Genomic DNA, 22,822 nt, shown 5'->3' with positions numbered 1-22,822 from the left:
ACTTTTATTTATTAATCGTTTTTAAAAAGTACCGACGAAAAGTTATAGATTTTATGAAAATTATAATAATAAACATTTATTTTTTGAAATGCTTTTCATGATTTGGTTTAGGATAATGGGTACATGAGAGGTCCAAGTGAAAGATCGTAAATTTTAAAGAATATTTTATATTCCAGAATAACACGTTACACGATACAAAATTTATTAACGTTAGTGTAAAAAAAAAAACTAAATTACGATAAGACGAATCCACATGAATCGATATGTTTATGCTTTCATAAAATGCTGTTCATTCAAATCCATTCCAAAATTCTTCAAATGCGACATTTCATTTCTTTCACACAAAAACCAGACAACACTTATCAACGTAACGTTAAATTTTTTTTTTTAATCGTAGAGAAAATTTACAATTTGTAACATTTCAAATTATTAACAACAATATTCTCGTATCGTATTCTGTATTGTCAATGCGTACATTAAAAATGGGGTGATTCACATTATTACATGTATTATTTATTCGCGATCGTAATTTACATATTTTTTTAATACGTATAAAAAGTTGATAAGAAACATTTTTATTTGATAATTATGTACTTTTGAAAATACATAATTTTTGTGCACATAAATCTCGGAAGACAATGGCGTTGGAACAGATTGCGAGTAGTCCAAGATTCATATAAACGCTTTATGAATTAGGAATAGTTACTTCAAACTGTTTTCTCATGTATTAAAAAATGTGAATCCCATTCCCAAACAATTCTTCGCATTAGTAAAAGTTTGTGAATCTTAAAATAGTGTTAAACGAGATGCCTCCTCGTAGCTCGTTTATTATTTGAGGCGGGCAAGTTTGATTATCAGTTTTTACATTCCATAACTGTGCAGCATGAAAAGTAAGTAATCCGAGTCGACGGCGGCACCCTAGTCATTGCTTTCTGACTTTTCGTTTATCTTCGTATATGCGCCTCCAGCGCGCTATATATAATCACAAAAATCGGAAGGCGCACACATGCTGCTCACGCTCGCCCCCATAATAAACAGAAAATGCTATTGCGTGAAAATCTTTTCAGTTGTTCGAGTTCGTCCAAATAAACATTTCTTGTCATACCGCGTGTCAAGAAATATGATACATTGTTTGAGCTTATATGCGTGAATATGAAAAAGTGACGTACATATTTTATTAAGTATTTTAATTGTTTTATTATAGTAAATAAAATTAGATATATAAAAAGTTTGTAGTGTAAGTCTTTGCGTTAAAAAACCTTTCGTATCGGTGTATTATAAGATTCTGGAAAAAGTGTAAATTCATTTTGTGTGAATTTTTCATCGGTCAATTCATCGGTTTGATTTTCCCTGTATCACGTTATCACTAGAACCATATAAAAATATTAGATTGAAAACGCTAAAATTACGGTAGAATAACAATTCATTGATTTTCGCATAAGTTTACAATTAAGATTATCTTGCCAGAGCCCAACAACGGATTTTGGCGTTTTCGTCGACATGGGCAACGCGGCGGTAAAATTAATAAAAATAAACAAAGTAATAAATCTTTGCAATATACAATCATAACAGTAGATACGCAGATATCAAATCTTTTACAATTCAACGAAATAAAAAAAAAAGAAGAAGAAGAGACTGTTGCAACGTTGATAAAGCTTGGCGTTCCCGATGGCTACGCTTAAAAAGCGCGTACACCTTGTCCCACATTCATTAGGCTTGCATCTATACACACACATATCATCATCACCATTGTCATGCGACCGCTCCTGCAGTGCATACTAAACGCCCTTGCATACATGCGGATACGTGCATTCTTATCCATGTACAATATCATGTATATATAATTATAAATATTTTTTGTCTCGCTCATTCGTTCGCTCCCGTGTATATATAAATAATATAATCCCTTTAAAAAATAATGTATGTAGTAGTCAAGCCACCGCGCTCACTTCCGAGTTTACAAAGTATATATCATATATTTTCACCGGTAACGCAATAAAGTACTCGTGCAAACTCGAATTCCAACGATTTGAAGCTTGATGTAATGTAGAAACTTCGAATTACGTAGTGTACGTATATTAATTTGCGGGGAAGCGACAAAAAGAGATCACAATTTAGCGGCTTAAGTCTAAATAAAATGTATATAAAACCAATCGCGGCGATACTCGTAAAAAAATGCATCACCGCGAGCGCATCAGTTTCACAATCATCACAATTTTGGTTAATACTAGCTCGATCGGTCGTAATGGATACTTATAAAAAGAAAAGAAATGGTTGGTAATCGATCGGAATAGGTTATAAAAAAATCTATTCGATCTCCCATGATTATTGGATAGAAAGCTCGGCGAGATCAGCAGCCGATCGATCCCAATAAACTTAAAACTTCATAAACGTGAAAAAGTGGAATTTCGAGTTATACGTGCGCCGCGACGCGACGAATTATACGCACATATTGCGTCGCACGGAGAAGGCCGGTGCACGCGCCGGCACAGCAGAAACTGTACCCTACAACCGCGCGCACTGCTTCTCTCCCTCGCGGTTCCAAAACATCGAGCTGCCGCTGGGTAGTCGTAAAATTGGTATAGTAGCTGCATGTAGACCGGGGACCGCAGCGCGAGGATATAGAAGCCTTAGCCGGCGGCGGCGGCGGCGGCGGCGGAGCCAAGTAAAGCGAAGGGAAGGCGGTCGCAGCGACGGTACAGGCACGAGCGAACGGCGGCTGCTGCTGTCTCACTACTTGTCTTTGTGCACGTGTCCGTTGCTGTGAGAGGCCGCAGCCGATGCTTTCTCGTGCTTGGCTTTGGAGCCGCCGGCTTCGCGTGTCCTTGGTAACATGGGCAGCACGAGGATAGCCGACAGGCCGAACAAATGCGGTGCGAGGTACATGTTCCTGAAACACAGAGAAAAATCGATCGATGCTTCATTTTGTTTTCCATAATACGCATACTTATAGGTCGCGGGATTTCCGCGTTGGAATTTTTCACGTGTTTTTCCCCCGCAGAGTTCAAGCGCCGCCGCGCTCTACGATTGCATTATGTAATGTTTTATTTTCTTTTTAGCGAACACATATGTGAGCAGCGTCGCTCCGTGTATTATGTATGGATACGTGATTTTTACGAGAACGGAAGTGACCATGAGAGATCGTTTAACGGCTGATGATTTTCCATGTTTATACCTGGGTATAGAGTATAATGACAGCCGGCGCGAGAGCGATATAATAGCCGTCCTTCGGATTTTATGCGCGATTTTTTATACGTCACGTAGACACACGACTTGCTCGTCTGTATCAAGAAAGTTCGGTTACTATTCACAGGAAATAAAAACCGCGACAGAGCACAGTGGTCAACGACTTATTTTTTATACGTGTAGCTGTCAATGATTTCTTTGATATTTTTTCAAGGTTTGTTTTGTTCGATACATACACGCGAAACAAGAAGGTAAGGCGAAAGTAGGGCACAACGTAAACATGTTTGTTTTTTGCAAATGAGAAAGACACTTTCTGTCATTATAACGCACACGCTAACGAGTACTACGAGTTCGTTAGCAATAGTTATATAAAAATGTGACTGTTAAACTATGGCGAAACGATGAATAATGATAAATGGATACGCGGTCGTAGCAGTTTAATTGTACACATAATGATACTACAGTATTATGAAAAAGATAGAAACATTTATCAGAATAGTCTTTACAAATGTAAGATAAAATTACTTATTAGTATATTACGCTCGCTCTTATCGCTATAAAAGTTGCGCTGTTCTAAATTTGTTGTTATTTTTATAATTCGCAACACTATTTCCAAGTGTTTGTTCGATCGGTCTCTGTAGCGGAGAAAATAATCTCAATACAATGATTCACGCGCTGCAGATAAACGTTATTATAATGCATATACTTATGGCCGTGCATCGTGCACGTGCCGCAAATTATGCTACGTGCTGAAGCACGAGTAAGCGTCTCTCCCACCCTCTGGTACATAAGTTGCTGTTATCTCGTGAGCCTCGGCAAAAATCATACGGGTCCGTATATCTATATAGATGTCACTGTTACCGACCCGTGGCGTTCAGACGCATACGTATAGATATAACGCCGACACACACGCGGAGAGTTTGTTGTGGAACAACTCGCGTCGATTAGAAAGTACAATATTTACAAGATTTTCGATGCAACTCGAACGACAGCCGCTGAATTTTCACGTAGAAGCGAGAAAACGCCATTTTATACGCACCTCCAGTCGAGAAATCTTGACGAGTATTTTTACAAGAAAAAAACTGTAAAAATATTCAGAGCCCAAGTAGGCCTAAGCGCTGCGTAGACTCTGCTATTCGACGGTGTAGTAGCGATGCACTTCACGAAACGTAAGGATGCAACGATAATTTTTTAGTTTTGAGAAAAGATTACACATAATACTGCTACGAGTTCGCCAGGAAAACGGAGCGCACAATTTTACACAACATGCACAAGACCAGAGCTCTATAAGGTTACTGACTTTCAAAGTATGGACACACAACGCTATATATAAAGCGGCCTCTGGTGTACGTTTACTCAATCGCGCGACAAAACAACACACCAGTACACCACTCTCCACTATAAGGCTGTCACGCGCGCCTGACAGATACGTACTCGCGGCGCATTTGATAAAAAATTATTAGATTTATCAATTTCAATGACACGGTTTATAAATAAACTCGAGTGATTCGGAAAAATATATTATTTAACCGAATTATCAATCGGCGAATAACGAATAACGTTCATAGAACGATTATCCTGCGATTACAATATTAAGTGGAAATTGCAAATTCTTCTTGTTTGAAATGTGTCAAGTTTTTATTGTTGTATTTCCACTTAATGCAGTTGAGAATTTATTAAAGTACATTCTAGAACACTTTGTGTCTTATTGAAATGCTCAGATATATGGTACCTATACTTGCTAAATAGATCATAAGTAAAATGGTGAATATTTAGTTAATTCAAGAGCTCGAAGATTTTTTAAATTTTAAAGCAAGCCAAGCGATAATATAGTTTTGTTATTTATAAAAAATATACGGACGTTACCGTTAAAAATGCGTGTACCTAATGGTTTTACATACAGATAACTGTAAGCACTAAACGAGAATTATATTAAGATTTATAGTAAGATAAAACTTTAGATGGATAACTTACAGGTACAAGTTGATACTTGGTCTGAACTCGAGGAGGATGAAGCTAAATGTTATGTATGCCAGTACGAATCGAGTTGTGACCAAGGTAAGCGCGTCATAAAATACTTTCTTTGTCTTTGAGGTAAGAAAATACGGTCTTATGTGTCGACGAACCTGGAAAAAAATCACAAAAGTATATCATCATGTTGCAAGGTGTAAAAACGATGAGAACGCGAATGCCTTGGAATATTTATATTTTCAAAGAAACACCCACAGCTCGAGAGGCAAATGTGAAGAAGGCTCCGCCTGCAAAGGTGAGGTAATATCCAGGATAGAAACCGTGCCATAAAGCGGAAAGGGCATAGGTGAAAACGGTTTTATTCCGTTCAACTCTTTCATAGACTATCATTCTTAACCATCGATTTGTTCCCTTGTTCCAAGCCTCAATACTATCTCTCAAGCTTAGTGCAGTCTGTAACAAAACATGTAATTACTTATACAATTTAACGCGGAAAAGGCGATTATGATGATCTGTTTTACATGACGGTATCGTTTTACAATAAACATCATCAATATGCGGAAGCCGAGATAAATATTAAGGTCGACCGCAACAATGTTATATAATTGAAAATATTGGCATGTCAAGAGTCACGTATGACCTTACGGAGGTAGCACGTGGATCGCAATAATGTAAGAAATCAACAATCATTTTACTCAAAGGGAAAACACTCCATCGGTATTCACGAAGATCGAGGTCATAATAATATTTATTCGCGATAAGTGAACTTTCGTTTTAACAGCTTCGCTGTTTTAATCAGAGAAGATGTTATCTCCAGACGAGATTATTTATATCTTTTGCTAAATCCTTATCAAAGAAAAACTAAAGTCCTGGATACTGTACAGTCATTACCAATGAAGCATTCCTTTCAGTAAATATTAAATCTTAAACGTTCTTTTTATTTCTTTGATAAATTAAAAAAAAGGAGCAAAGGAATATTTAAAATTATTACTAAACAATTTATTTCGCTTATTTGAGCAATTTCACTTGTCAGGTATTAAATTGAAATGCTGTGTATTTAAGTGACTGCATTTCAATTTTGCTCTAATATTGAATGAAATTTGATTAATTAGAGCAACAGGTGTTGCAGCAATTAAGACAAAGCAAACATGAAAGATAAGTATCCAGGTGAAAATCTGTTGATCATAAAAATGATTATGGATGACCCAAATAATGGGTGAGAGAATTCATTTTCTGAATTGATTTCTAAAAAATCGCTAAAGAGAATTTTGAATAACGTATGTGTAAACGTAACTTTTGCATAAATAATTAATTAGGTACTTTCACAAAGAAATAATATGTACGAAATATTAAATACCTCAAACTTGAAGGCATCTACGTTAGAAATAAGATCCCAACGGGCCGTGCCATCTTCGTTGTAGCCATTAAATCCCAAACCGGAATTGTTACAAATAGCATCAGCGAAAAGCCACGCGTGATAATACTTAAAGCGAATCAGCATTGTCGCTATCGTCAGGTACCAATATTTGTAAAGCATTGAGGTGTTGTAGAGGAAGTCATCGTCTGTAAAAAGAAATGCGCGTTTACAACATTGATAATTACGGTAATTAATTACGTTTATATTATGTAATATATAATTACGTTTAATATTTCGTACATATATTACGGTATCCTACAAAATTAGCATATTTACAAACTGTTCTAAAATATCACCTTTGATCTTTTGCATCGGATACGATGGAAGCATTGTCACAAATATTAATGCACATAGTAGACTTGCGACAACTTTCTTTATCACAACTAATCGTGGCGATGGCTCCAGCACTATTTCATTTACTTGACCAATTTGCTCATCATAGGTACCCTGTTATGTAAGACATAAATAAAACGGTACGTAAGTTTCATATCATTCCTATAATGCATTACATTCAATGCAGTTTCCTACTTTATCGACGATATAATTTTCTTAAGTCGTTAAGGTTTTACCAGCACACTCGTCGTTTATTCGCTAAATATACTTTACTTCTTATACTAAAAACTACCTTATTCTATTACCAGTAGAACCTTCTTAAATTTATAGTATAACTAAAGGTATAATGCAATAATGTATATATATTCTGGCTTTAAGACAATGTCAACAAATATGGCTTCATATTTTAGTTCACGTAATAATACCACTAACGCATGTTTGTATAAAGCTCCAAATATTTAACTTTGAATGAAGAATACACAAGTGTATAGCATACAGTGACAGAGAAAATCCAATTATATAATAGAGCTTGATTACTTAAACATTATTTTGTGCCGTGTTATTAAAAAATTAAAAAATTGAGCAAATTAAAATTAAAGTCAAACAAATATACTTCCTAAACTCTTATATGAGATTACCTTTAGCAACTTTTGTCCACGCCCGTGAATGAAATCGATGTAATCGCGGTAAAAAATGATTGGACCTGCCATAAGAGCTTGAAAGTGGAAGACATAACTGAAATACTCCAGCGCAGTCGGCATTTTGCTAGAAAATCAATAAACGATTGAACGATTAATAAAAAGGCAAAAACAAAAATTTCAATCAAAATAAATAAATACATGTAAGAGTGCAATATCAATTTTGTGAACATTAAAATTTAGCTAGACTGCATAAAGCAACGCAAAATAAGTCTATTTCAAATGCTAGTGTTACGCAAGCACGGGGCTATAGAATGAAAAATGCATTCTATACACTAGATTTTGACACTTAATTTGCCCGTACAAAGTGGAACGTACTGCACGGCATGATGACGTTGCGAAGGCGTCAGTTCGTCCTCCTTACGCGTTAGCCCATCGTGCACGCTATATGCCAGGCTCGTAACTTTTTGAGTAATTACCATCAGTGGACCTATTAACATACATTATTTATATATGTAGCGCTTTTTTACGCAACTAGAAACGAATGATTCATAAATTAAAAGCCTCCAAGTGCAAGATAAAAAAGTAGACGAAGAATAGATTTTTTAAGATTACGTGTAACGTGTTTACAGTTAAAAAACCGTTCTTATCGTTCGTCACGTGTAAGCAATTAGTAGAAACTGACAAAAAAGGCATTTTAGTTTATGATGATAATCGCGTGATTAGCTCTTATCTATTATTCTATCAGTACTTATAAAAATGTGCATAGCAAAGATGAAAACATAATTTTCATTTAACAATTACGTATTAAAGTTAAAGAATACGTCCGTTTAAAATGCACGTGATTAATAGGCTCAAGATCCGGCTACATGAACCACGACACAAACAATGCATACACATACCAGTAATATCGAGAGTGTAAGAGCCGTAATCATACAATTGACGATGAAAGTGTATGCACGACAGATAAATCAGCGCAACTGCAAGGACCACTCTGCAATCATACAAATATTATTTGTCAGGCTTCATACTTATTTTAAGAAATTAATTCATCAATTTTATCGCAGAAAGCTGTATAATGCGGATCATTGTTACATATACTATATATCAGTAGATTATACATTCGTTATCAAGATAATAACATCTTCTACACTCACATTATTATCTTCAAATTTAGCCACTAAACCTACAGGCTTTCTACGGGGTATGCATATTGAAATTGAACTATCCGATAATCGATAACCGATATACGCGTTGATGCCGGCAAGAAGCGATTATACATATACGTACGCTTAGTCACATAAATAATTCTCAATGCCGAGCGCAGCTATACTAAATTTATAAAGTATAAAAAAAAACATGATTCTTCCTCGTCTCCGCATTAAAAAAACGACACAATACACGCGCGCGTGCTTGCAAGCTCACACGTGAAAAGAGCAACATAATAATTATAAAACGTTATTCCTCGATACACATGTTCGCGCGTGCGAATGAAAAAAAGGGCGGAAGAGAAGCGAGATCGTCCGAATCGAAGCTGGAAACGCCTTGTATGGATGTTCTTAATCCGATAAAATAATCCGAGGCATCCGGTGGACGACGAGCCGCAAACCGATTGGCATTGCTCTGTAGCACCGTCAGCAGCAAGCAGCGCCAAAGAGTCTGCGCTGTCCGCTAATCCGCTTAAATGGAAAGAAATTGTGCAGCGTCGCGATACACAGCGAACCATTACCTATTTGGTCTATAAAGAGGTAAAACGCATGCTAACAAAATGCGGTGGACGACGCGTGTATAACCGGGAATCGGAAAGAGAAATGCAACAAGAGACTTTATTTAATCAATGGGACACATGGTTAAAAGGAAAGAGAGAAAGAGCTTACCTCTGCATGTGATGAGGGTCCAGCACTCGCATGGCTACGTAGCATAGCGCCGGAAGTCCTGCCAAGTGTATGGCTTGCCTGAGAAAAAAATGCATATGCATGGCATAAGTAGTTATTTATCTTTTTATGAAGTATACTATCGACCGGATATAATCATCCGTGATTAAGTTACAATTATAACCGAAAAGTGGATTATAGATTGTTTTAGATACTATTTGCGTGATAACACTAATGCATTATTAAAGAAAGCGATGCGAAAATTGTAAAAATACTTGATAAATTAACGGACATTGCAAACCTTACTTGCCAAAACTGAAGTAGCCAAGGACAAGGCCAATCACGAGACCAAAGGCGTGTCGGCTAGCCGGAGAGGCGGCCACTGGATTTAACGACGACCTCAGTAATCCAGCCAATGCCAATGCCGTGAATTGGGTTATTAGGAAGTTTACCTACAAAAAGCCAAGTCGTTAGCCGTAGCCTGATTCGATTAAGTTATTCAATTTTAATAGACTTCATTCCTCTTATATTCAACTTTATAACTCAATCAACTAATTGAACCCCGTTAGGAAAATCTAAACTTGAATCTTCGTGATTATCAAGAGGCGTATAATATTAAAAAAAAAAACATAATGCTACACAGTGTATACGGCAGCTACACTCAACGAGAGCAGAACTTACTCTGAATTGAAAAATAAACCCCGATTCCAGTTTGAAGAAAGACTGTATGATTAATTGATAAGCATAGAATGAAAGAACATCGCGGGAGTTCCCACTTCTTCCGCGTCTCTGCATACGTCACGCATATGATGCCTCGCAGCATCCACACTAAACTTGATAAAGCTTAAGAAAATCCTAAGATTCTCAAATACAAGACCAGTGGTTCCCCGGCTTGAATGCATCTTTTCCTTTTAGCCACCGACTATAAATATTCAGACTACATTGGAGAAATCATTCAGTCCTTCTCGACCACTGCTGCAGTAAGGTAAGTGTTTTAAACGCCAACAGAAGTAATACTATACTTGAGCTTTTAATAGTCAAAAAACATTTCTTAATTATTCTAAGTTATTAGCTATATATAAAAAGAATATTAGCTCTTTATGAACTATTTATAAAAAGTTTACAAGCATTAACCATACTTGTAAATACTATGAACTTTATTTAATTCATTACAATATTGTTCTAGGACACTAGAAGAAAAAAACCAACAAACATCATGAAGCTTTCGATTGCTGTTGTCTCGCTGTTTTGCATCGTCGCATGCGCCCACGCAACTTTTGCACCCACTAGACCTGGGCAGCCATCATTTCCTTATCCTGGTACTAGAGGAGGATGGCCCCCAAGATCTACAGGACCAACTTTCCCTCGCCCTCCCCAACAGCCCGTAAGTTTTGAAAACTACATATTAGAAGTAAATGTTACAGTTCTATCCACCTGATACTTTATAATTATCAGGACCAGAATAGATTTAATTTAATCTTATGCGCTAAAAATTATATCAATTTAAATAGGCCTTTTTTGAAAAAGTCCATTTATTATGAAGATCGACGAGATGATCCCATACGATATAATTTTTTGCTGTAATTGAGAAGAACTTAGAATAAAACTAAATTATTCCTTTTTTTCATAACAGATTAATCATCGATTTCGTCGGGAGGCAAGCCCGACTTTTGCACCCACTAGACCTGGGCAGCCATCATTTCCTTATCCTGGTACTGGAGGAGGGTGGCCCCCAAGATCTACAGGACCGACTTTCCCTCGCCCTCCCCAACAGCCCGTAAGTTTTATAACATACAAATTACCACTAAATAAACATTGATGGATCAGATTGTTTCAAATAACAATATTCTATCCTTTAATTGAAACTCTTACAATGATCTAAATGATTTTTAAATTCTATAACAGTTCAATCATCGTTTTCGTCGGGAGGCAAGGCCGCAGCAAAACTCCATCAGTCTTGAGGGCGTTAAACCTCTGAGTGGACCAAATCGCCAGCCCTCCCTTGATCTTAACTACAACCATCGAATCTTTGAGGACCATCGCGGCAACCTTGATGCCTACGGGGGCGCGAACTGGGCGCCTGGCCGACTAAGCCCACACGCGGGACTCAAATTCGAAAGGAACTATGGAAATGGCTTTATTGGTGGCCATGGTCAAGTGCAGCCGGGACCTGGAGGTCGCATGGATCCCTCGATCGGCATTCATGGTGGATTCCGATTTTGAATAAAATTTGATCATTAATTTATACTTCCACGTCCGTGTCCATTCAATATAATATGTATTATAATGTATATAATTTATTTGAGAAAAGGCTTGATTATTCTTTGTAAAAAATGTAAGACTATTATAATTATTATTCTGTATTTGTAAAAAAAAATTAAATAAAATAAAAATAAGTAATTCAAAATTGATGTCGATGATAACATTCAATAGATTAAAACCTGTTCTGAAAATCCATATTCGTACAATTCGTAAGAGTAACAAAAATATATGTAGGGAAATATAGCACTTTCATGTAACATTTATTTGTACAATTATCATTTATTGCTATTGATGTATGTTAGAGTATGGCTAAAGTACGTGCGACATTTTAACAGTTGCGTAGAGCTTGATCAACCCCACTATACCTATCGGCAGGTCAGAGAGCACACCCACGTATTCTCGTTGGACCTTTTCTTATTAATAAAGCTTCGGTACTTTAACTAGAATCATGCAATACTTCTATTTATTTATCCATCTCACCACCGGATTCCCTCAATGTACAATTAGAAAAATAAATTTATAAAACGTTATTTTTTGAGTTTCTTATAAAAACCATATACATAAAAATATGTATCCTATGTACCCCAATTAACATTATAACATTGTAATCATACATAATCATAAATGCGTAAAGTTATAAAAGATTCTCCGTGGCGTTCGGAAAATCCTTCATACATGACTTTTCTCGTTAAGCTCCCTGTTCTACCTATTTGCATTCAATTACTTGTAAAAAACATAACTTTCTAGGCCCAGTGAGTCTTATAAATCGTGCACAAAGGGGTCCGTCTAGCCCGAATACGCAGAGTAGCAAAATCTTGACTTTAGAAAATCCGTCGCAGCGTTCGACCCGGTCAAGGCACCCTGTTATAATCACTCTGATCCGATTCCTTGCGTAAAAACACAACTTTTTAGGCCCGGTCGGTCTCTCGAATCGTGCACAAAGCGGTCCGTCTAGCCTTAATTCGCCGAATGGCAAAATCTTGACTTTAGAAAATCCTTCACAGCGTTCATCCAGATCTAGGCACCCAGTTCTAACCACTTTGATTCGATTCCTTGTAAACAGACACAACTTTCTAGGTCCTGCGGGTCTCCCGAATCGCGCACAAAGAGGTCCGTCCAACCCGTATGAGCTGACCAGCGAAATTGACCTTCGGAAAATCCTTCACGGCGTTCGTCCCGATTGAGGCTGTTCTGACCTCTTTTATTTAATTCGGTATAGAGAGTAGCGAAATTCTTGATGCCGACGTCAGAATAGTGTTTTCCTAATTTGCCGTCGATATATATTATCGATATTATAGCTACACCCTGTCATCGAAAGCAGAATTTTATAAATTGAAAATTAAACGTGTTCAGTTAGAGGAAAAACTATATTCCTCTCTTTAAAAAATGATGGCCTTTGTTGTGAAGCATTTAATACGTGATTCTGATTGGTTGCTGGTTGGTTGCCTAGGCAACGAGATCAGAACCGCGCTTTAAATTCATAACCCTCAAAACAGTCATAACTCATAACCCTGGTAGAAATATTTAAGGTGTTTAAAATGAAATGTGGAAACCTTGATAACAGATAAAATATATGTAATATAACTAGCAAGAAATTTTAGTAAAAATTAATCATTACCAAGAGTGTGTAGTATTACAACATGTGTATTGAAAAGTGGCACCCTAACCCTATTTGAAGTAGTAATAAAGTGTGGGAATATTATTTAGTTTTTTTTGAAATGTCACTGAGAAGTTCAATTAAAAGAATAAAGAGTTTGAAGATATACTGTGTCTCTGTGCCCAAAGTCGCCCTCGGTGAGGTTTGAGAGGTGAATTCAAAGAAAAGTTCAGTATCCGAGTCAGTAAGTTTAAGTCTATCATTATACAATGCTCTTTGAATTTTAAAAAGGCTACTAGACAACTAAAATATGACACTGCTACTTCCTATGTTACCTAGATGATTCTGATTTTTAAACTGTTTTCGTTCATATTTTCACATCCAGGCTCATGCGAATTTTTTAATTGAGTAGGTCAAATTTTACTTATACTGGCTATAAGTAAAATTTGACCTGCTCAATTAAAAAATTCGCATGAGCCTGGATGTGAAAATATGGACGAAAACAGTTTAAAAATCAGAATCGCAGAAACTACCATCTCTAGCACATTGTATTTCTGGTTTCTAGCATATTTTTACGTGGAAAAAGTGATAAATGTTTTGGCTTTTTTGTCAAGGTTTTAGGTAATTAGAATTTTGACTTTTAATAGATGTGAGAGATTTTGAGACCGATACCTGTTTTTTCATTTTTGCATTTATTCTCATTCAAAAACTAACAAGTCGAGAGAGCTCATATTTTGATTTAACTTTAAGTATATTTCCACAATCGCAAAAGAAATCTACATGCAAAATATGAGCTTTCTAGACCTGTTAGTTTTCGAACGAGAAAAAATGCTAAATTGGAGAAACAGGTATGGGTCTCAAAATCTCTCACAACTGTTAAAAGTCAAAATTCTAACTAATGCCTTGACAAAAAAGCTAAAATACTTATCACTTTTTTGATGTAAAAATGCACTGGAAAGCAGAAATACAATGTGCTAGAGATGATAGTTTCTGTGTAACTGTCTACAAGCAAAATTTGATACGCTAAATTAAAAATTCATATGGGCCTCGATGTGAAAATATGAATGAAAACAGTTAAATCATAATGTAGGTTACATGTTTTCTAGGTAGCATAGTAAGTATCTGTGTAAAATTTCAGTTGTATAGCTTTTTTATAATGCAAATAAATGGCATTGTAATAATAGACAAACCCACTGATTCTTATACTGAACTTTTCTTCAAATTCACTATTCGAACCAATGATGACGACATTGAGCATTATTAATATATTTATTAAAAAATAGTTTTGAGGGTTTTAGTAACATGTTACATGCTTATTAGCAGACGTTAGTGTGCCGTCCAACACTTATAATAGATTTTCTACCAGTGTTATTAGACAGAGATAGAATCAAGAGCGCGCGAAGCGCGCCTTCATTCCTAGGATTATAAACGATAAGCGTTTAAAAATGACAGATCATCGAGGGAGTTCCCAGTTCTTCCGCGTCTTTGTATATACAATCTACATCGTGTATATAATGCATCACAGCATCCGCACTGAAGTTGATAAAGCTTAAGATAATACTAAAACTTTCTTACAAACCTCAGTGGTTCCCCGGCTTAAGTGTGTGCTTCATAAAATGCATCTTTTCCTTTTAGTATTTAGCATACTGCCTATAAATATTCCGACTACATTGGAGAAATCATTCAGTCCTTCTCCTCCACTGCTGCAGTAAGGTAAGTGTTTTAACTTCAATAGGACTTATTATACTAATTTTGTTTTTTAATAGTAATAAATTGTTTCCTCCATATTACAAATTATAACTATTAAATGAACTTAAACGTTTAAAAATTTGCTTTGATCATACAAACTTTATTTAATTCGTTTTGCATCATTGTTCTAGGACCATTTGCAAAAAATTCAGCAAATACCATGAAGCTTTTAATTGCTGCTGTGTCGCTGTTTTGCATCGTCGCATGTGCCCATGCGACTTTTGCACCCACTAGACCTGGGCAGCCATCATTTCCTTATCCTGGTACTGGAGGAGGGTGGCCCCCAAGATCTACAGGACGAACTTTCCCTCGCCCTCCCCAAAAGCCCGTAAGTTTTATAACATACAAATTACCACTAAATAAATATTGATGTATCAGATTGTTTCATATAACAATATTCTATCCTTTAATTGAAACTCTTACAATCATCTAAATGATTTTTAAATTCTATAACAGTTCAATCATCGTTTTCGTCGGGAGGCAAGGCCACAGCACAACTCCATCAGTCTTGAGGGCGTTAAACCTCTGAGTGGACCAAACCGCCAGCCCTCCCTTGACCTCAACTACAACCATCGAATCTTTGAGGACCATCGCGGCAACCTTGATGCCTACGGAGGCGCGAACTGGGCGCCTGGCCAACTAAGCCCACACGCGGGACTCAAATTCGAAAGAAACTATGGAAATGGCTTTATTGGTGGCCATGGTCAAGTGCAGCCGGGACCTGGAGGTCGCATGGATCCCTCGTTCGGCATTCATGGCGGATTCCGATTTTAAATCGAATCGGTTTTTTATTAGTTTTTTGAACGATCATTGTATGTACATATTTTATATTATTTATTATAATTCATTTAAGAAAAAACGCGATGACTGCAAAAAATGTGAGAGTATTGTAATCTGTTATTCCGGACTTGTAAAATAAAACAAAATTTTTTGAAATTGATAAAACAATATTTTACGTCATTTGAATAATCGCTGCGGAGATTAAGTTATCGAAACTTTAGTGCAAGCATCTCAGTAGAGTTCAAAGTTGAGCCTCTCTAAAAAAAGAGATGATCAGATATTGTGAAGCCGTTAATAAGGCGATTTAATTGATCCTTTCTTAAAAAAAAGAGATGATCGGAATTTGCGAAACCGTTAGTAAAGCGATTTAATTGGTTATCTCTTAAAAAAGAGATGATCAGATGTTGTGAAGCCTTCAAGAAAGCGATTTAATTGGTTATTGAAAAACAAATATCCGGTCTGAATGTAGTTGCAATTTTGAACTTCTAACCTCAAGAAAATTGAGCGCTCATTGGATTTAGCTATAGTTAAAAAACTTAATCTGATCAGAAGAATTGCAATCCATGAAATTTTGACTTAATTAATAACTTGTAAAAAATGTTCTTTTAATTTTGAATTTTTGTATAACTGATATTAAATGCTGTTCATATGATTATTTTAACGTTTCAATAAATTACACAATTACAGACTTTGAAAACCCTTAAATTTGAAATGACTTACTGAGCTATAATTATGTTAAACTTTTGCTACTATAAATTGTTTGTTGTTGAAAAAACTTGAAAATGCGGTTAGAATTACAGAAGACTATAAGAGGAGCAAAATGGATTTATGGAAACGCGTTTTACTATACTCGACTTGTGCTACTTCCTAAATATAGTTAGGTGTATGGGTTTCATCGCTTTCTACGGGTACTCAATTAGTTATTCTGAACACGTATTCCTTTAAAATGCTACACTGAACAATAGAACGACTTAAATACATTTTATTAAAATAAATATTTAAATACACTTTTCAAAACTCTAGTAATTTTTGGAGTGTTGTTGTTTGCTAAAATTATCACGTTGTCGTTCAAAAAAGACCAACTAGGTATAGTATCGGTATCTTTTAGGTTAATTGCTTAAATAATAGCGGGACATCCTCTACTGTACGATAAAACTCTATTGAACTGCGAAAAGTTTTACCTTGAGATAAGTGGAAAAGGCCGAAGAAAACTTTGCATTCAGAATCGTCTAATCAATAATTATAATGATAATAAAAATTTCATTTGTTTTAGTTCGTATAACATAAATAAAGTAAATGATTCATCATCGTCCCGATTAAAAATGAAGCATATTAACGCGAAACCTTATATTTAGTTAAAATCATATTCAGGAAGCGTAAATAGCTATGTGTTCCATATATGTATATTATAATATCCTCTTTGTATCCTGCCCTGCTGTATCTCGGCGAATGAACTCAGCGAACTCACCAGCTCCTCACACATGCATGGTTGGAAGGAAAGTTCGCATAACAAAAGACTCCAAGTTGAAGTGCAAAAGAGCGACAACGTAACTATATACATGCTGCTGTATGGTCATCGATTGGGGGCGCGAAAGGAAGCAGACGCTGCAGCAACAGTAACGGAGAACGTCTCGTCAGTCTCTTCTCTTAATAAAAGCCCTATTCACATGATAACAACACGCATACATATAGTGGTGTGTTATTGTTGTGCAATTTAATTCTTGAATCGGGGGGAGACGTTGATTGTATTTTTTCCGAATTATACATAGTTTTTATTGATGATTAGAAAAAATTGAAGTATATATGACACATGATAATTATAAAATGTTTAATTTATTTAATAATGTACTTTATTCTAAAATGGTATTCGAGAAAATGAGTAAATAAAAGGGGTGTCGTTTGATAGCGCTATCAAATGAGCAAGGAGCAATATTAAAAAAAGTGTACGTACATACTATATTCGACAAAAAATAATTCATATGCGCGCGTTATTGAACGTCGTATAAATTTTCATTGAATTCTAAAAATCCAAGTCAGCTATACATATATCATAGCGATGGTTGTTGATTGATCGGTATCATAAAAGTTGAAAACGCATTTTAAATTTTTATCGTGCGCTATGCTATATATCGTGCACATACCCATCAATATTATAATAATTAAGCGGAAACGTACAATAAATCTTCTTATACATAAAAAAATCATCAATAACGTTACAAATTCATCATCTTCACAAAACACAGCAACCTCGCTAATTCGCAGTGACTCAAGCTCTAAAAAAAGTTTATATGCAGAACATCGTCGCATTAGATCTTGAACGCGCGCGCGCAGATATTATACGGTGTATATGCAATAAGTAATATTCTGATCGATGATGATCGAATGACAGAAGTTCCGTTCTAATTCCGAAATATCCACTAAATTTAACCAAGCGTGCGTTTAACGAGCCCACGTGGTCACATCAAGGTCGAGCGACGAACTTATATAAATTATAAATATCCAAGAGTGCAAGCACGCGCAAACTGCAATATCCGCAATGGTTATAACGAATGCTGATTAGAACCGTGGCAGATTCAATAAGCCGCGCTCACTTATTGGTGTATATAGAGAGATAAATCGTCTTTTTTTTCTACGGTCGGCTTACGATTGCGTTATGAGACAGTCGAGCACGTGAGCCATCAGACTATGAATGACCGTCTTGAGAGAAGTTTTTTCGAATTTTACTCTACTTATACGTACTTGTATCCAACGCGAGATTTTGAATCATTATTTCTTTTAAGACAAAGAAAGTATAATCAATCGAGAATTCAGGTTGACGTCATGCTTTAAAAAGTTCTATCGAGCTTTGTGACGTCAGCGTAGTCAAACAGATATAAAATTGGTCCCTATTTTCGAGGTGTTTGCAGAAGAAAAAATGTGAACGTTCATGCCGTCTAAATATACCATTCCAGATCATTCTTCGTCGATGACAAAGTTTGATATTATAACTATACCTATACGGATATTTTTTCAAAATTACAGTGAAAGATTTTTATTGCTGGTCGTAGCATGTAATAAATTTATGTAACTGTATCATAAAGCGCCGATCGCTTTTGCAAAAATGTCGTAAAATCAACTTTATCTCTAATCTTTTCACACATCAGTTGTATCAGTGATCTAAAAACGATTATCAAACAAATGTGCGTTAATATACTTGGAAATTAATGCACTCCACCATGCGATTGAGGAAAATTGATAACAATTGAGGTATATATGCAGCAAAAAGCCACCTCAATAACTACTGCAAATAATCGCAAAACTTGACAAGTATTAATGCCCCCCTTCAGTATATCTATGTTATGGATTAGTTCAAGAAAAAAAGTCGTTATACCCGCTTTCGAGCGATTCTTTTTTTAACGATTTCCATTGTTTCCGCGCAATGACTCAAGTCGACCCGACCACCGGTATCCACGCAATATTGTCTCTGTAAATACGTAGATAAAGAGCCCGACTCGATACGTCTCTATAACATAGCTACCGCTGCAGCAATTCGTTCGGCCGTTAGCGAGCCGCGCAAAAATTTTTCGCGGCGCTTACCTACACATAAACGCACAGCAGCTACGTGATGCCGGCCGCGAAGTTATAGCGCCGACGAAAATAGGCCTCTGAAAATAAAATCTCGCGCGTGTATTATATACATCGACGGATGAGGCACGCGCGAATATTCCGCGAGCGGCATATAAGATCATCAAAGCGGTACCAGTTGCTGCCCGCGCGATCATGCCTAGAGTCCGCAAATTGCGCTTTATTTTTATTGCACTGGCTCGTTCAAGACGCAGCGGGAATTTCGAATAGTTTGTTCTTAGCTCGGTTTTCCTTCGCTATACTATATATATATATATATATATATATATATATATATATATATATATATATATATATATATATATATATATATATATATATATATGTGTGTGTGTGTGTGTGTGTGTGTGTGTGTGTGTGTGTGTGTGTGTGTGTGTGTGTGTGTGTGTGTGTGTGGTGGGCATGAATATATTCTGCTTCCACACGCGGGTTTATAATACTTGGTTCGAAAGTTTATAGATGAGCATTGTTCTCTCTGCGCGCGGCGAACTGGGTATTCGTTTAGAACGAAGTGATTACATATTCCATGGAATAATGAATGAGAGAGAAGTAGGTGTATCGAGGAGTGAATATTTGAAATTAACTTTAACATTTTTTGTCGGTTTGTACACGTTGACATATTGAAATCGAATCAATCATGCAAACGTTTCGATTGCGTAGAAATAATAATTCCATTATTTCCATTAATACCTGAAGATATAAAATGCTTGTTAATAATGAATGAGATAAAATAATGAATGAGAGAGAAGTAGGTGTATCGAGGAGTGAATATTTGAAATTAACTTTAACATTTTTTGTCGGTTTGTACACGTTGACATATTGAAATCGAATCAATCATGCAAACGTTTCGATTGCGTAGAAATAATAATTCCATTATTTCCATTAATACCTGAAGATATAAAATGCTTGTTTACTTTGAACTGATATAAAGTCATCTGAATCGTGAGAGTATTTATAAACGTATAAGTGCATTAAAAAAATGTCTGCACATATTATATTGTCGTGTACTTTCGCGTCAGTGGTATCAAAGAAAATTGGAACGCACCAGAGTGTACATCGCAGTTGTTTACCGATTCCTAAACTTCCAAACGAGGAGTTGAACCAAATAAAGATTTAAAGTTTGCAAGTCCGTATGGATAAGAATAGTCCCATATTTCTAACGATTACTTACGAGGTTTTACAAAGCTCATCGCCTATAGCTATACACAACGATTTGCAAATTAGAGCCAGGCGATGAATTCCAAAGTGACAGCAAACGCCTTGTTAATTTGCATTACAAAAAAAAACACACACACACTTCTTTTTGCGACAATATCTAACGAGCAAGAACATTTTTTAAAATCAGAACGAGGAGATGCTTCGAAATAAAACAAAGAGAACATTGACAAATCACGCGACGCAATTATTATGCATCGAACGACCTCATTATCATCGGCAGTTGCCTAATAGTCGAAGTAATTAAGTGGGGACGAACCCGTTAATTTCACACAACGCCGTAAGTACATAGAGTCGCCCGTCTTGCGCAATAGGACGTTTAATTCCTATACGAACCCGCAACGGTTCGTAACCCCTCATGACAACGTGGACTCGCTTGCTGAAGCATGTCTCTGTATAATCCCCCCCATCATGCCACAAGATATAAACAGCCCGACTCTCGAAAAAAATATGTCTCATTATGCCTATCGCAGAACGCTCGTGTGATCTCGCGGCGCAGCTTTGATCGAGAGATGGCAATTGAAAACGACGACTGAACTCGAAAGTAGCTGTATATACGAGCGGCGCGACTGCAGCTCTCGGGACTCAACAAGTGTGCCAAGCGAGCGAGGCGTAAGTATTACGGTTCGAAAAAGGCCGCTAATGCGGACCGGCTAACCCTGGTTTCGGCCGAAGCGCGTCGACACTCGAAAATCACCGATTCAATCAGTCGGCGGATATACACGTATGTGGGACTCTCATCGAGAGCGCGTACGTGGGTGGAGGTATGAGTCAGTTTGGAACGCCGGGATTAGATTTCCCACGGCCAATAAAAATTACGAGTACGTGACATCATGGTATATATCCTCGCGACTTTAGTAATTCTCTCGCGAGCGATCAGCTGAGCGACGAAAACAATGGAAAAACGACAACAAGGCAAAGTGACAGTCGAAAAACGTGCGCGCGGAGCAGCGAGCAATCGTCGCGTTTCGGAGAGCGCGCGGGTCTCCGCGGCTCCAAAAATTACAAACGGAGATCAGCAGCTGGCGGCGGAGCAATTATAACGCGTATATAACCGTAAAACCACGCCGACCTGTACCGCGGCCTCTGTGCGGAGAGTACATGTACACAAACACATGAAGCCATCCCCGCGTATATACGCGCGAGAAAGAAGAGCAAAGAAAAAGGATCAACAGTGTCAGAGCGTGGTGCTGTCGGCGGCGCTGGGACACAGGCTGCACTCACTTGGTCGATAGGGAGGCCGGTGAGCTCGGATAACCAGCTGAAGGTCCGAAAGCCATTGTAGTAGACGTCCTCGTTGGCTGCCATTGCCAGGGCCGCTTTTGCTTCTATCCGGCGGTGATGCTTCCGTGAGCGTTAACCTATCCTGCGGCTGCGAACCTGGGACGCGCGTCTCGCTTTCACGCTGCTTCACGACACACTACCTTATAACACTGCGGCCAAACGGGTGAGCTATATGCTTATACCAACGAATATAGACTTCCTATAGAAGAACGGTTCGTATAGCGGCGAGGGGGCAGAAAGCGGTAGTTCGGTACGCTCCGCGAGATGGCGACAGCCATCAATTTCTATCGTGCTGTCTCTCTAACTTTCACGGCGCCATTCAAATTTTAAGCTTGCGGTCAACTCAGCCGAATATCAATGTCCTTGCTATATGAATGTTATAAAATTAAATAATAGCAGCTTAGATGTAAATAATAAATAAATATTATATATGACGCACTATAAAAATCGTGATACTTTAATTTTTACGTAATACTTAGAATTTAATTTTCGCTACAATGTGCGTAAAAATAATAAATCGGGATACTTGTTCTTAGTTAATATTAGTTTGTTTATGTAATTAAAAACAATCAAACTAATATTATTCGATGGAAACAAATCAGGAAGGTGGCTAAGTTTTCTTCCATTAGGAACAGGTTAGGATAAAAGGAAAGCATAGGTGTAAGAATAGCGATGATGATACGCATAAATTATTTACATTTCATGCAACTATCGATCAACACTCATGCAACTGCTGTTAATGAAGGTATTTACAAATATTTAATTAATTAAAGAAAAGAAAAGAATATGAAAAATCAAAACATACTATTATTTAATTAATGAGTTAAAATATTTATTATGTGCATGCAATTAAATACAAATGATTTTATATTGATGAGTGATTAAAAGTTGT

General features: G+C 36.8%; 3 protein-coding genes across 7 annotated transcripts; 2 read left to right on the top strand and 1 right to left on the bottom strand.

Moving 5' to 3' along the window:
- Positions 1-151: 151 nt before the first annotated feature.
- LOC100122683 (lysophospholipid acyltransferase 1) lies at positions 152-22,078 on the bottom strand. 4 transcript variants are annotated; one of them, XM_031927493.2, is made up of 11 exons: positions 10,101-10,229; positions 9,726-9,871; positions 9,423-9,500; positions 8,448-8,539; positions 7,924-8,035; positions 7,546-7,672; positions 6,871-7,021; positions 6,515-6,720; positions 5,413-5,610; positions 5,161-5,312; positions 152-2,890 (listed from the first exon to the last, which is right to left on the bottom strand). In XM_031927493.2, exons 1-11 carry the CDS (start codon positions 10,212-10,214, stop codon positions 2,734-2,736), a joined length of 1,533 nt encoding a protein of 510 aa, XP_031783353.1. In that variant the 5' UTR covers positions 10,215-10,229; the 3' UTR covers positions 152-2,733. The 4 variants fall into 4 exon arrangements, with proteins under 4 accessions (XP_031783353.1, XP_003424410.1, XP_031783355.1 ...); XM_003424362.5 differs by lacking the exon at positions 10,101-10,229 and adding an exon at positions 21,871-22,078 and having other exon boundaries at positions 1,007-2,890; XM_031927495.2 differs by lacking the exon at positions 10,101-10,229 and adding an exon at positions 21,871-22,072 and having other exon boundaries at positions 1,007-2,890; positions 9,730-9,871.
- On the top strand, positions 10,396-11,822 carry LOC100122694 (hymenoptaecin-1). 2 transcript variants are annotated; one of them, NM_001172358.1, is made up of 4 exons: positions 10,396-10,404; positions 10,606-10,803; positions 11,053-11,196; positions 11,325-11,822. In NM_001172358.1, the coding sequence occupies exons 2-4, from the start codon at positions 10,636-10,638 to the stop codon at positions 11,640-11,642; spliced, it is 630 nt and encodes a 209-aa protein (NP_001165829.1). In that variant the 5' UTR covers positions 10,396-10,404; positions 10,606-10,635; the 3' UTR covers positions 11,643-11,822. The 2 variants fall into 2 exon arrangements, with proteins under 2 accessions (NP_001165829.1, NP_001165830.1); NM_001172359.1 differs by lacking the exon at positions 11,053-11,196.
- LOC116416940 (hymenoptaecin) lies at positions 14,631-16,136 on the top strand. The gene is made up of 3 exons (XM_031927498.2): positions 14,631-14,991; positions 15,159-15,355; positions 15,484-16,136. The coding sequence occupies exons 2-3, from the start codon at positions 15,188-15,190 to the stop codon at positions 15,799-15,801; spliced, it is 486 nt and encodes a 161-aa protein (XP_031783358.1). The 5' UTR covers positions 14,631-14,991; positions 15,159-15,187; the 3' UTR covers positions 15,802-16,136.
- Positions 22,079-22,822: the final 744 nt, after the last annotated feature.

Source organism: Nasonia vitripennis, chromosome 3, assembly GCF_009193385.2.
Source record: "Nasonia vitripennis strain AsymCx chromosome 3, Nvit_psr_1.1, whole genome shotgun sequence".
Classification (NCBI taxonomy): Eukaryota; Metazoa; Arthropoda; class Insecta; order Hymenoptera; family Pteromalidae; genus Nasonia; species Nasonia vitripennis.
Note: the sequence above shows the minus strand (reverse complement) of the source record. Positions and strands in the feature narration are given on the sequence as shown.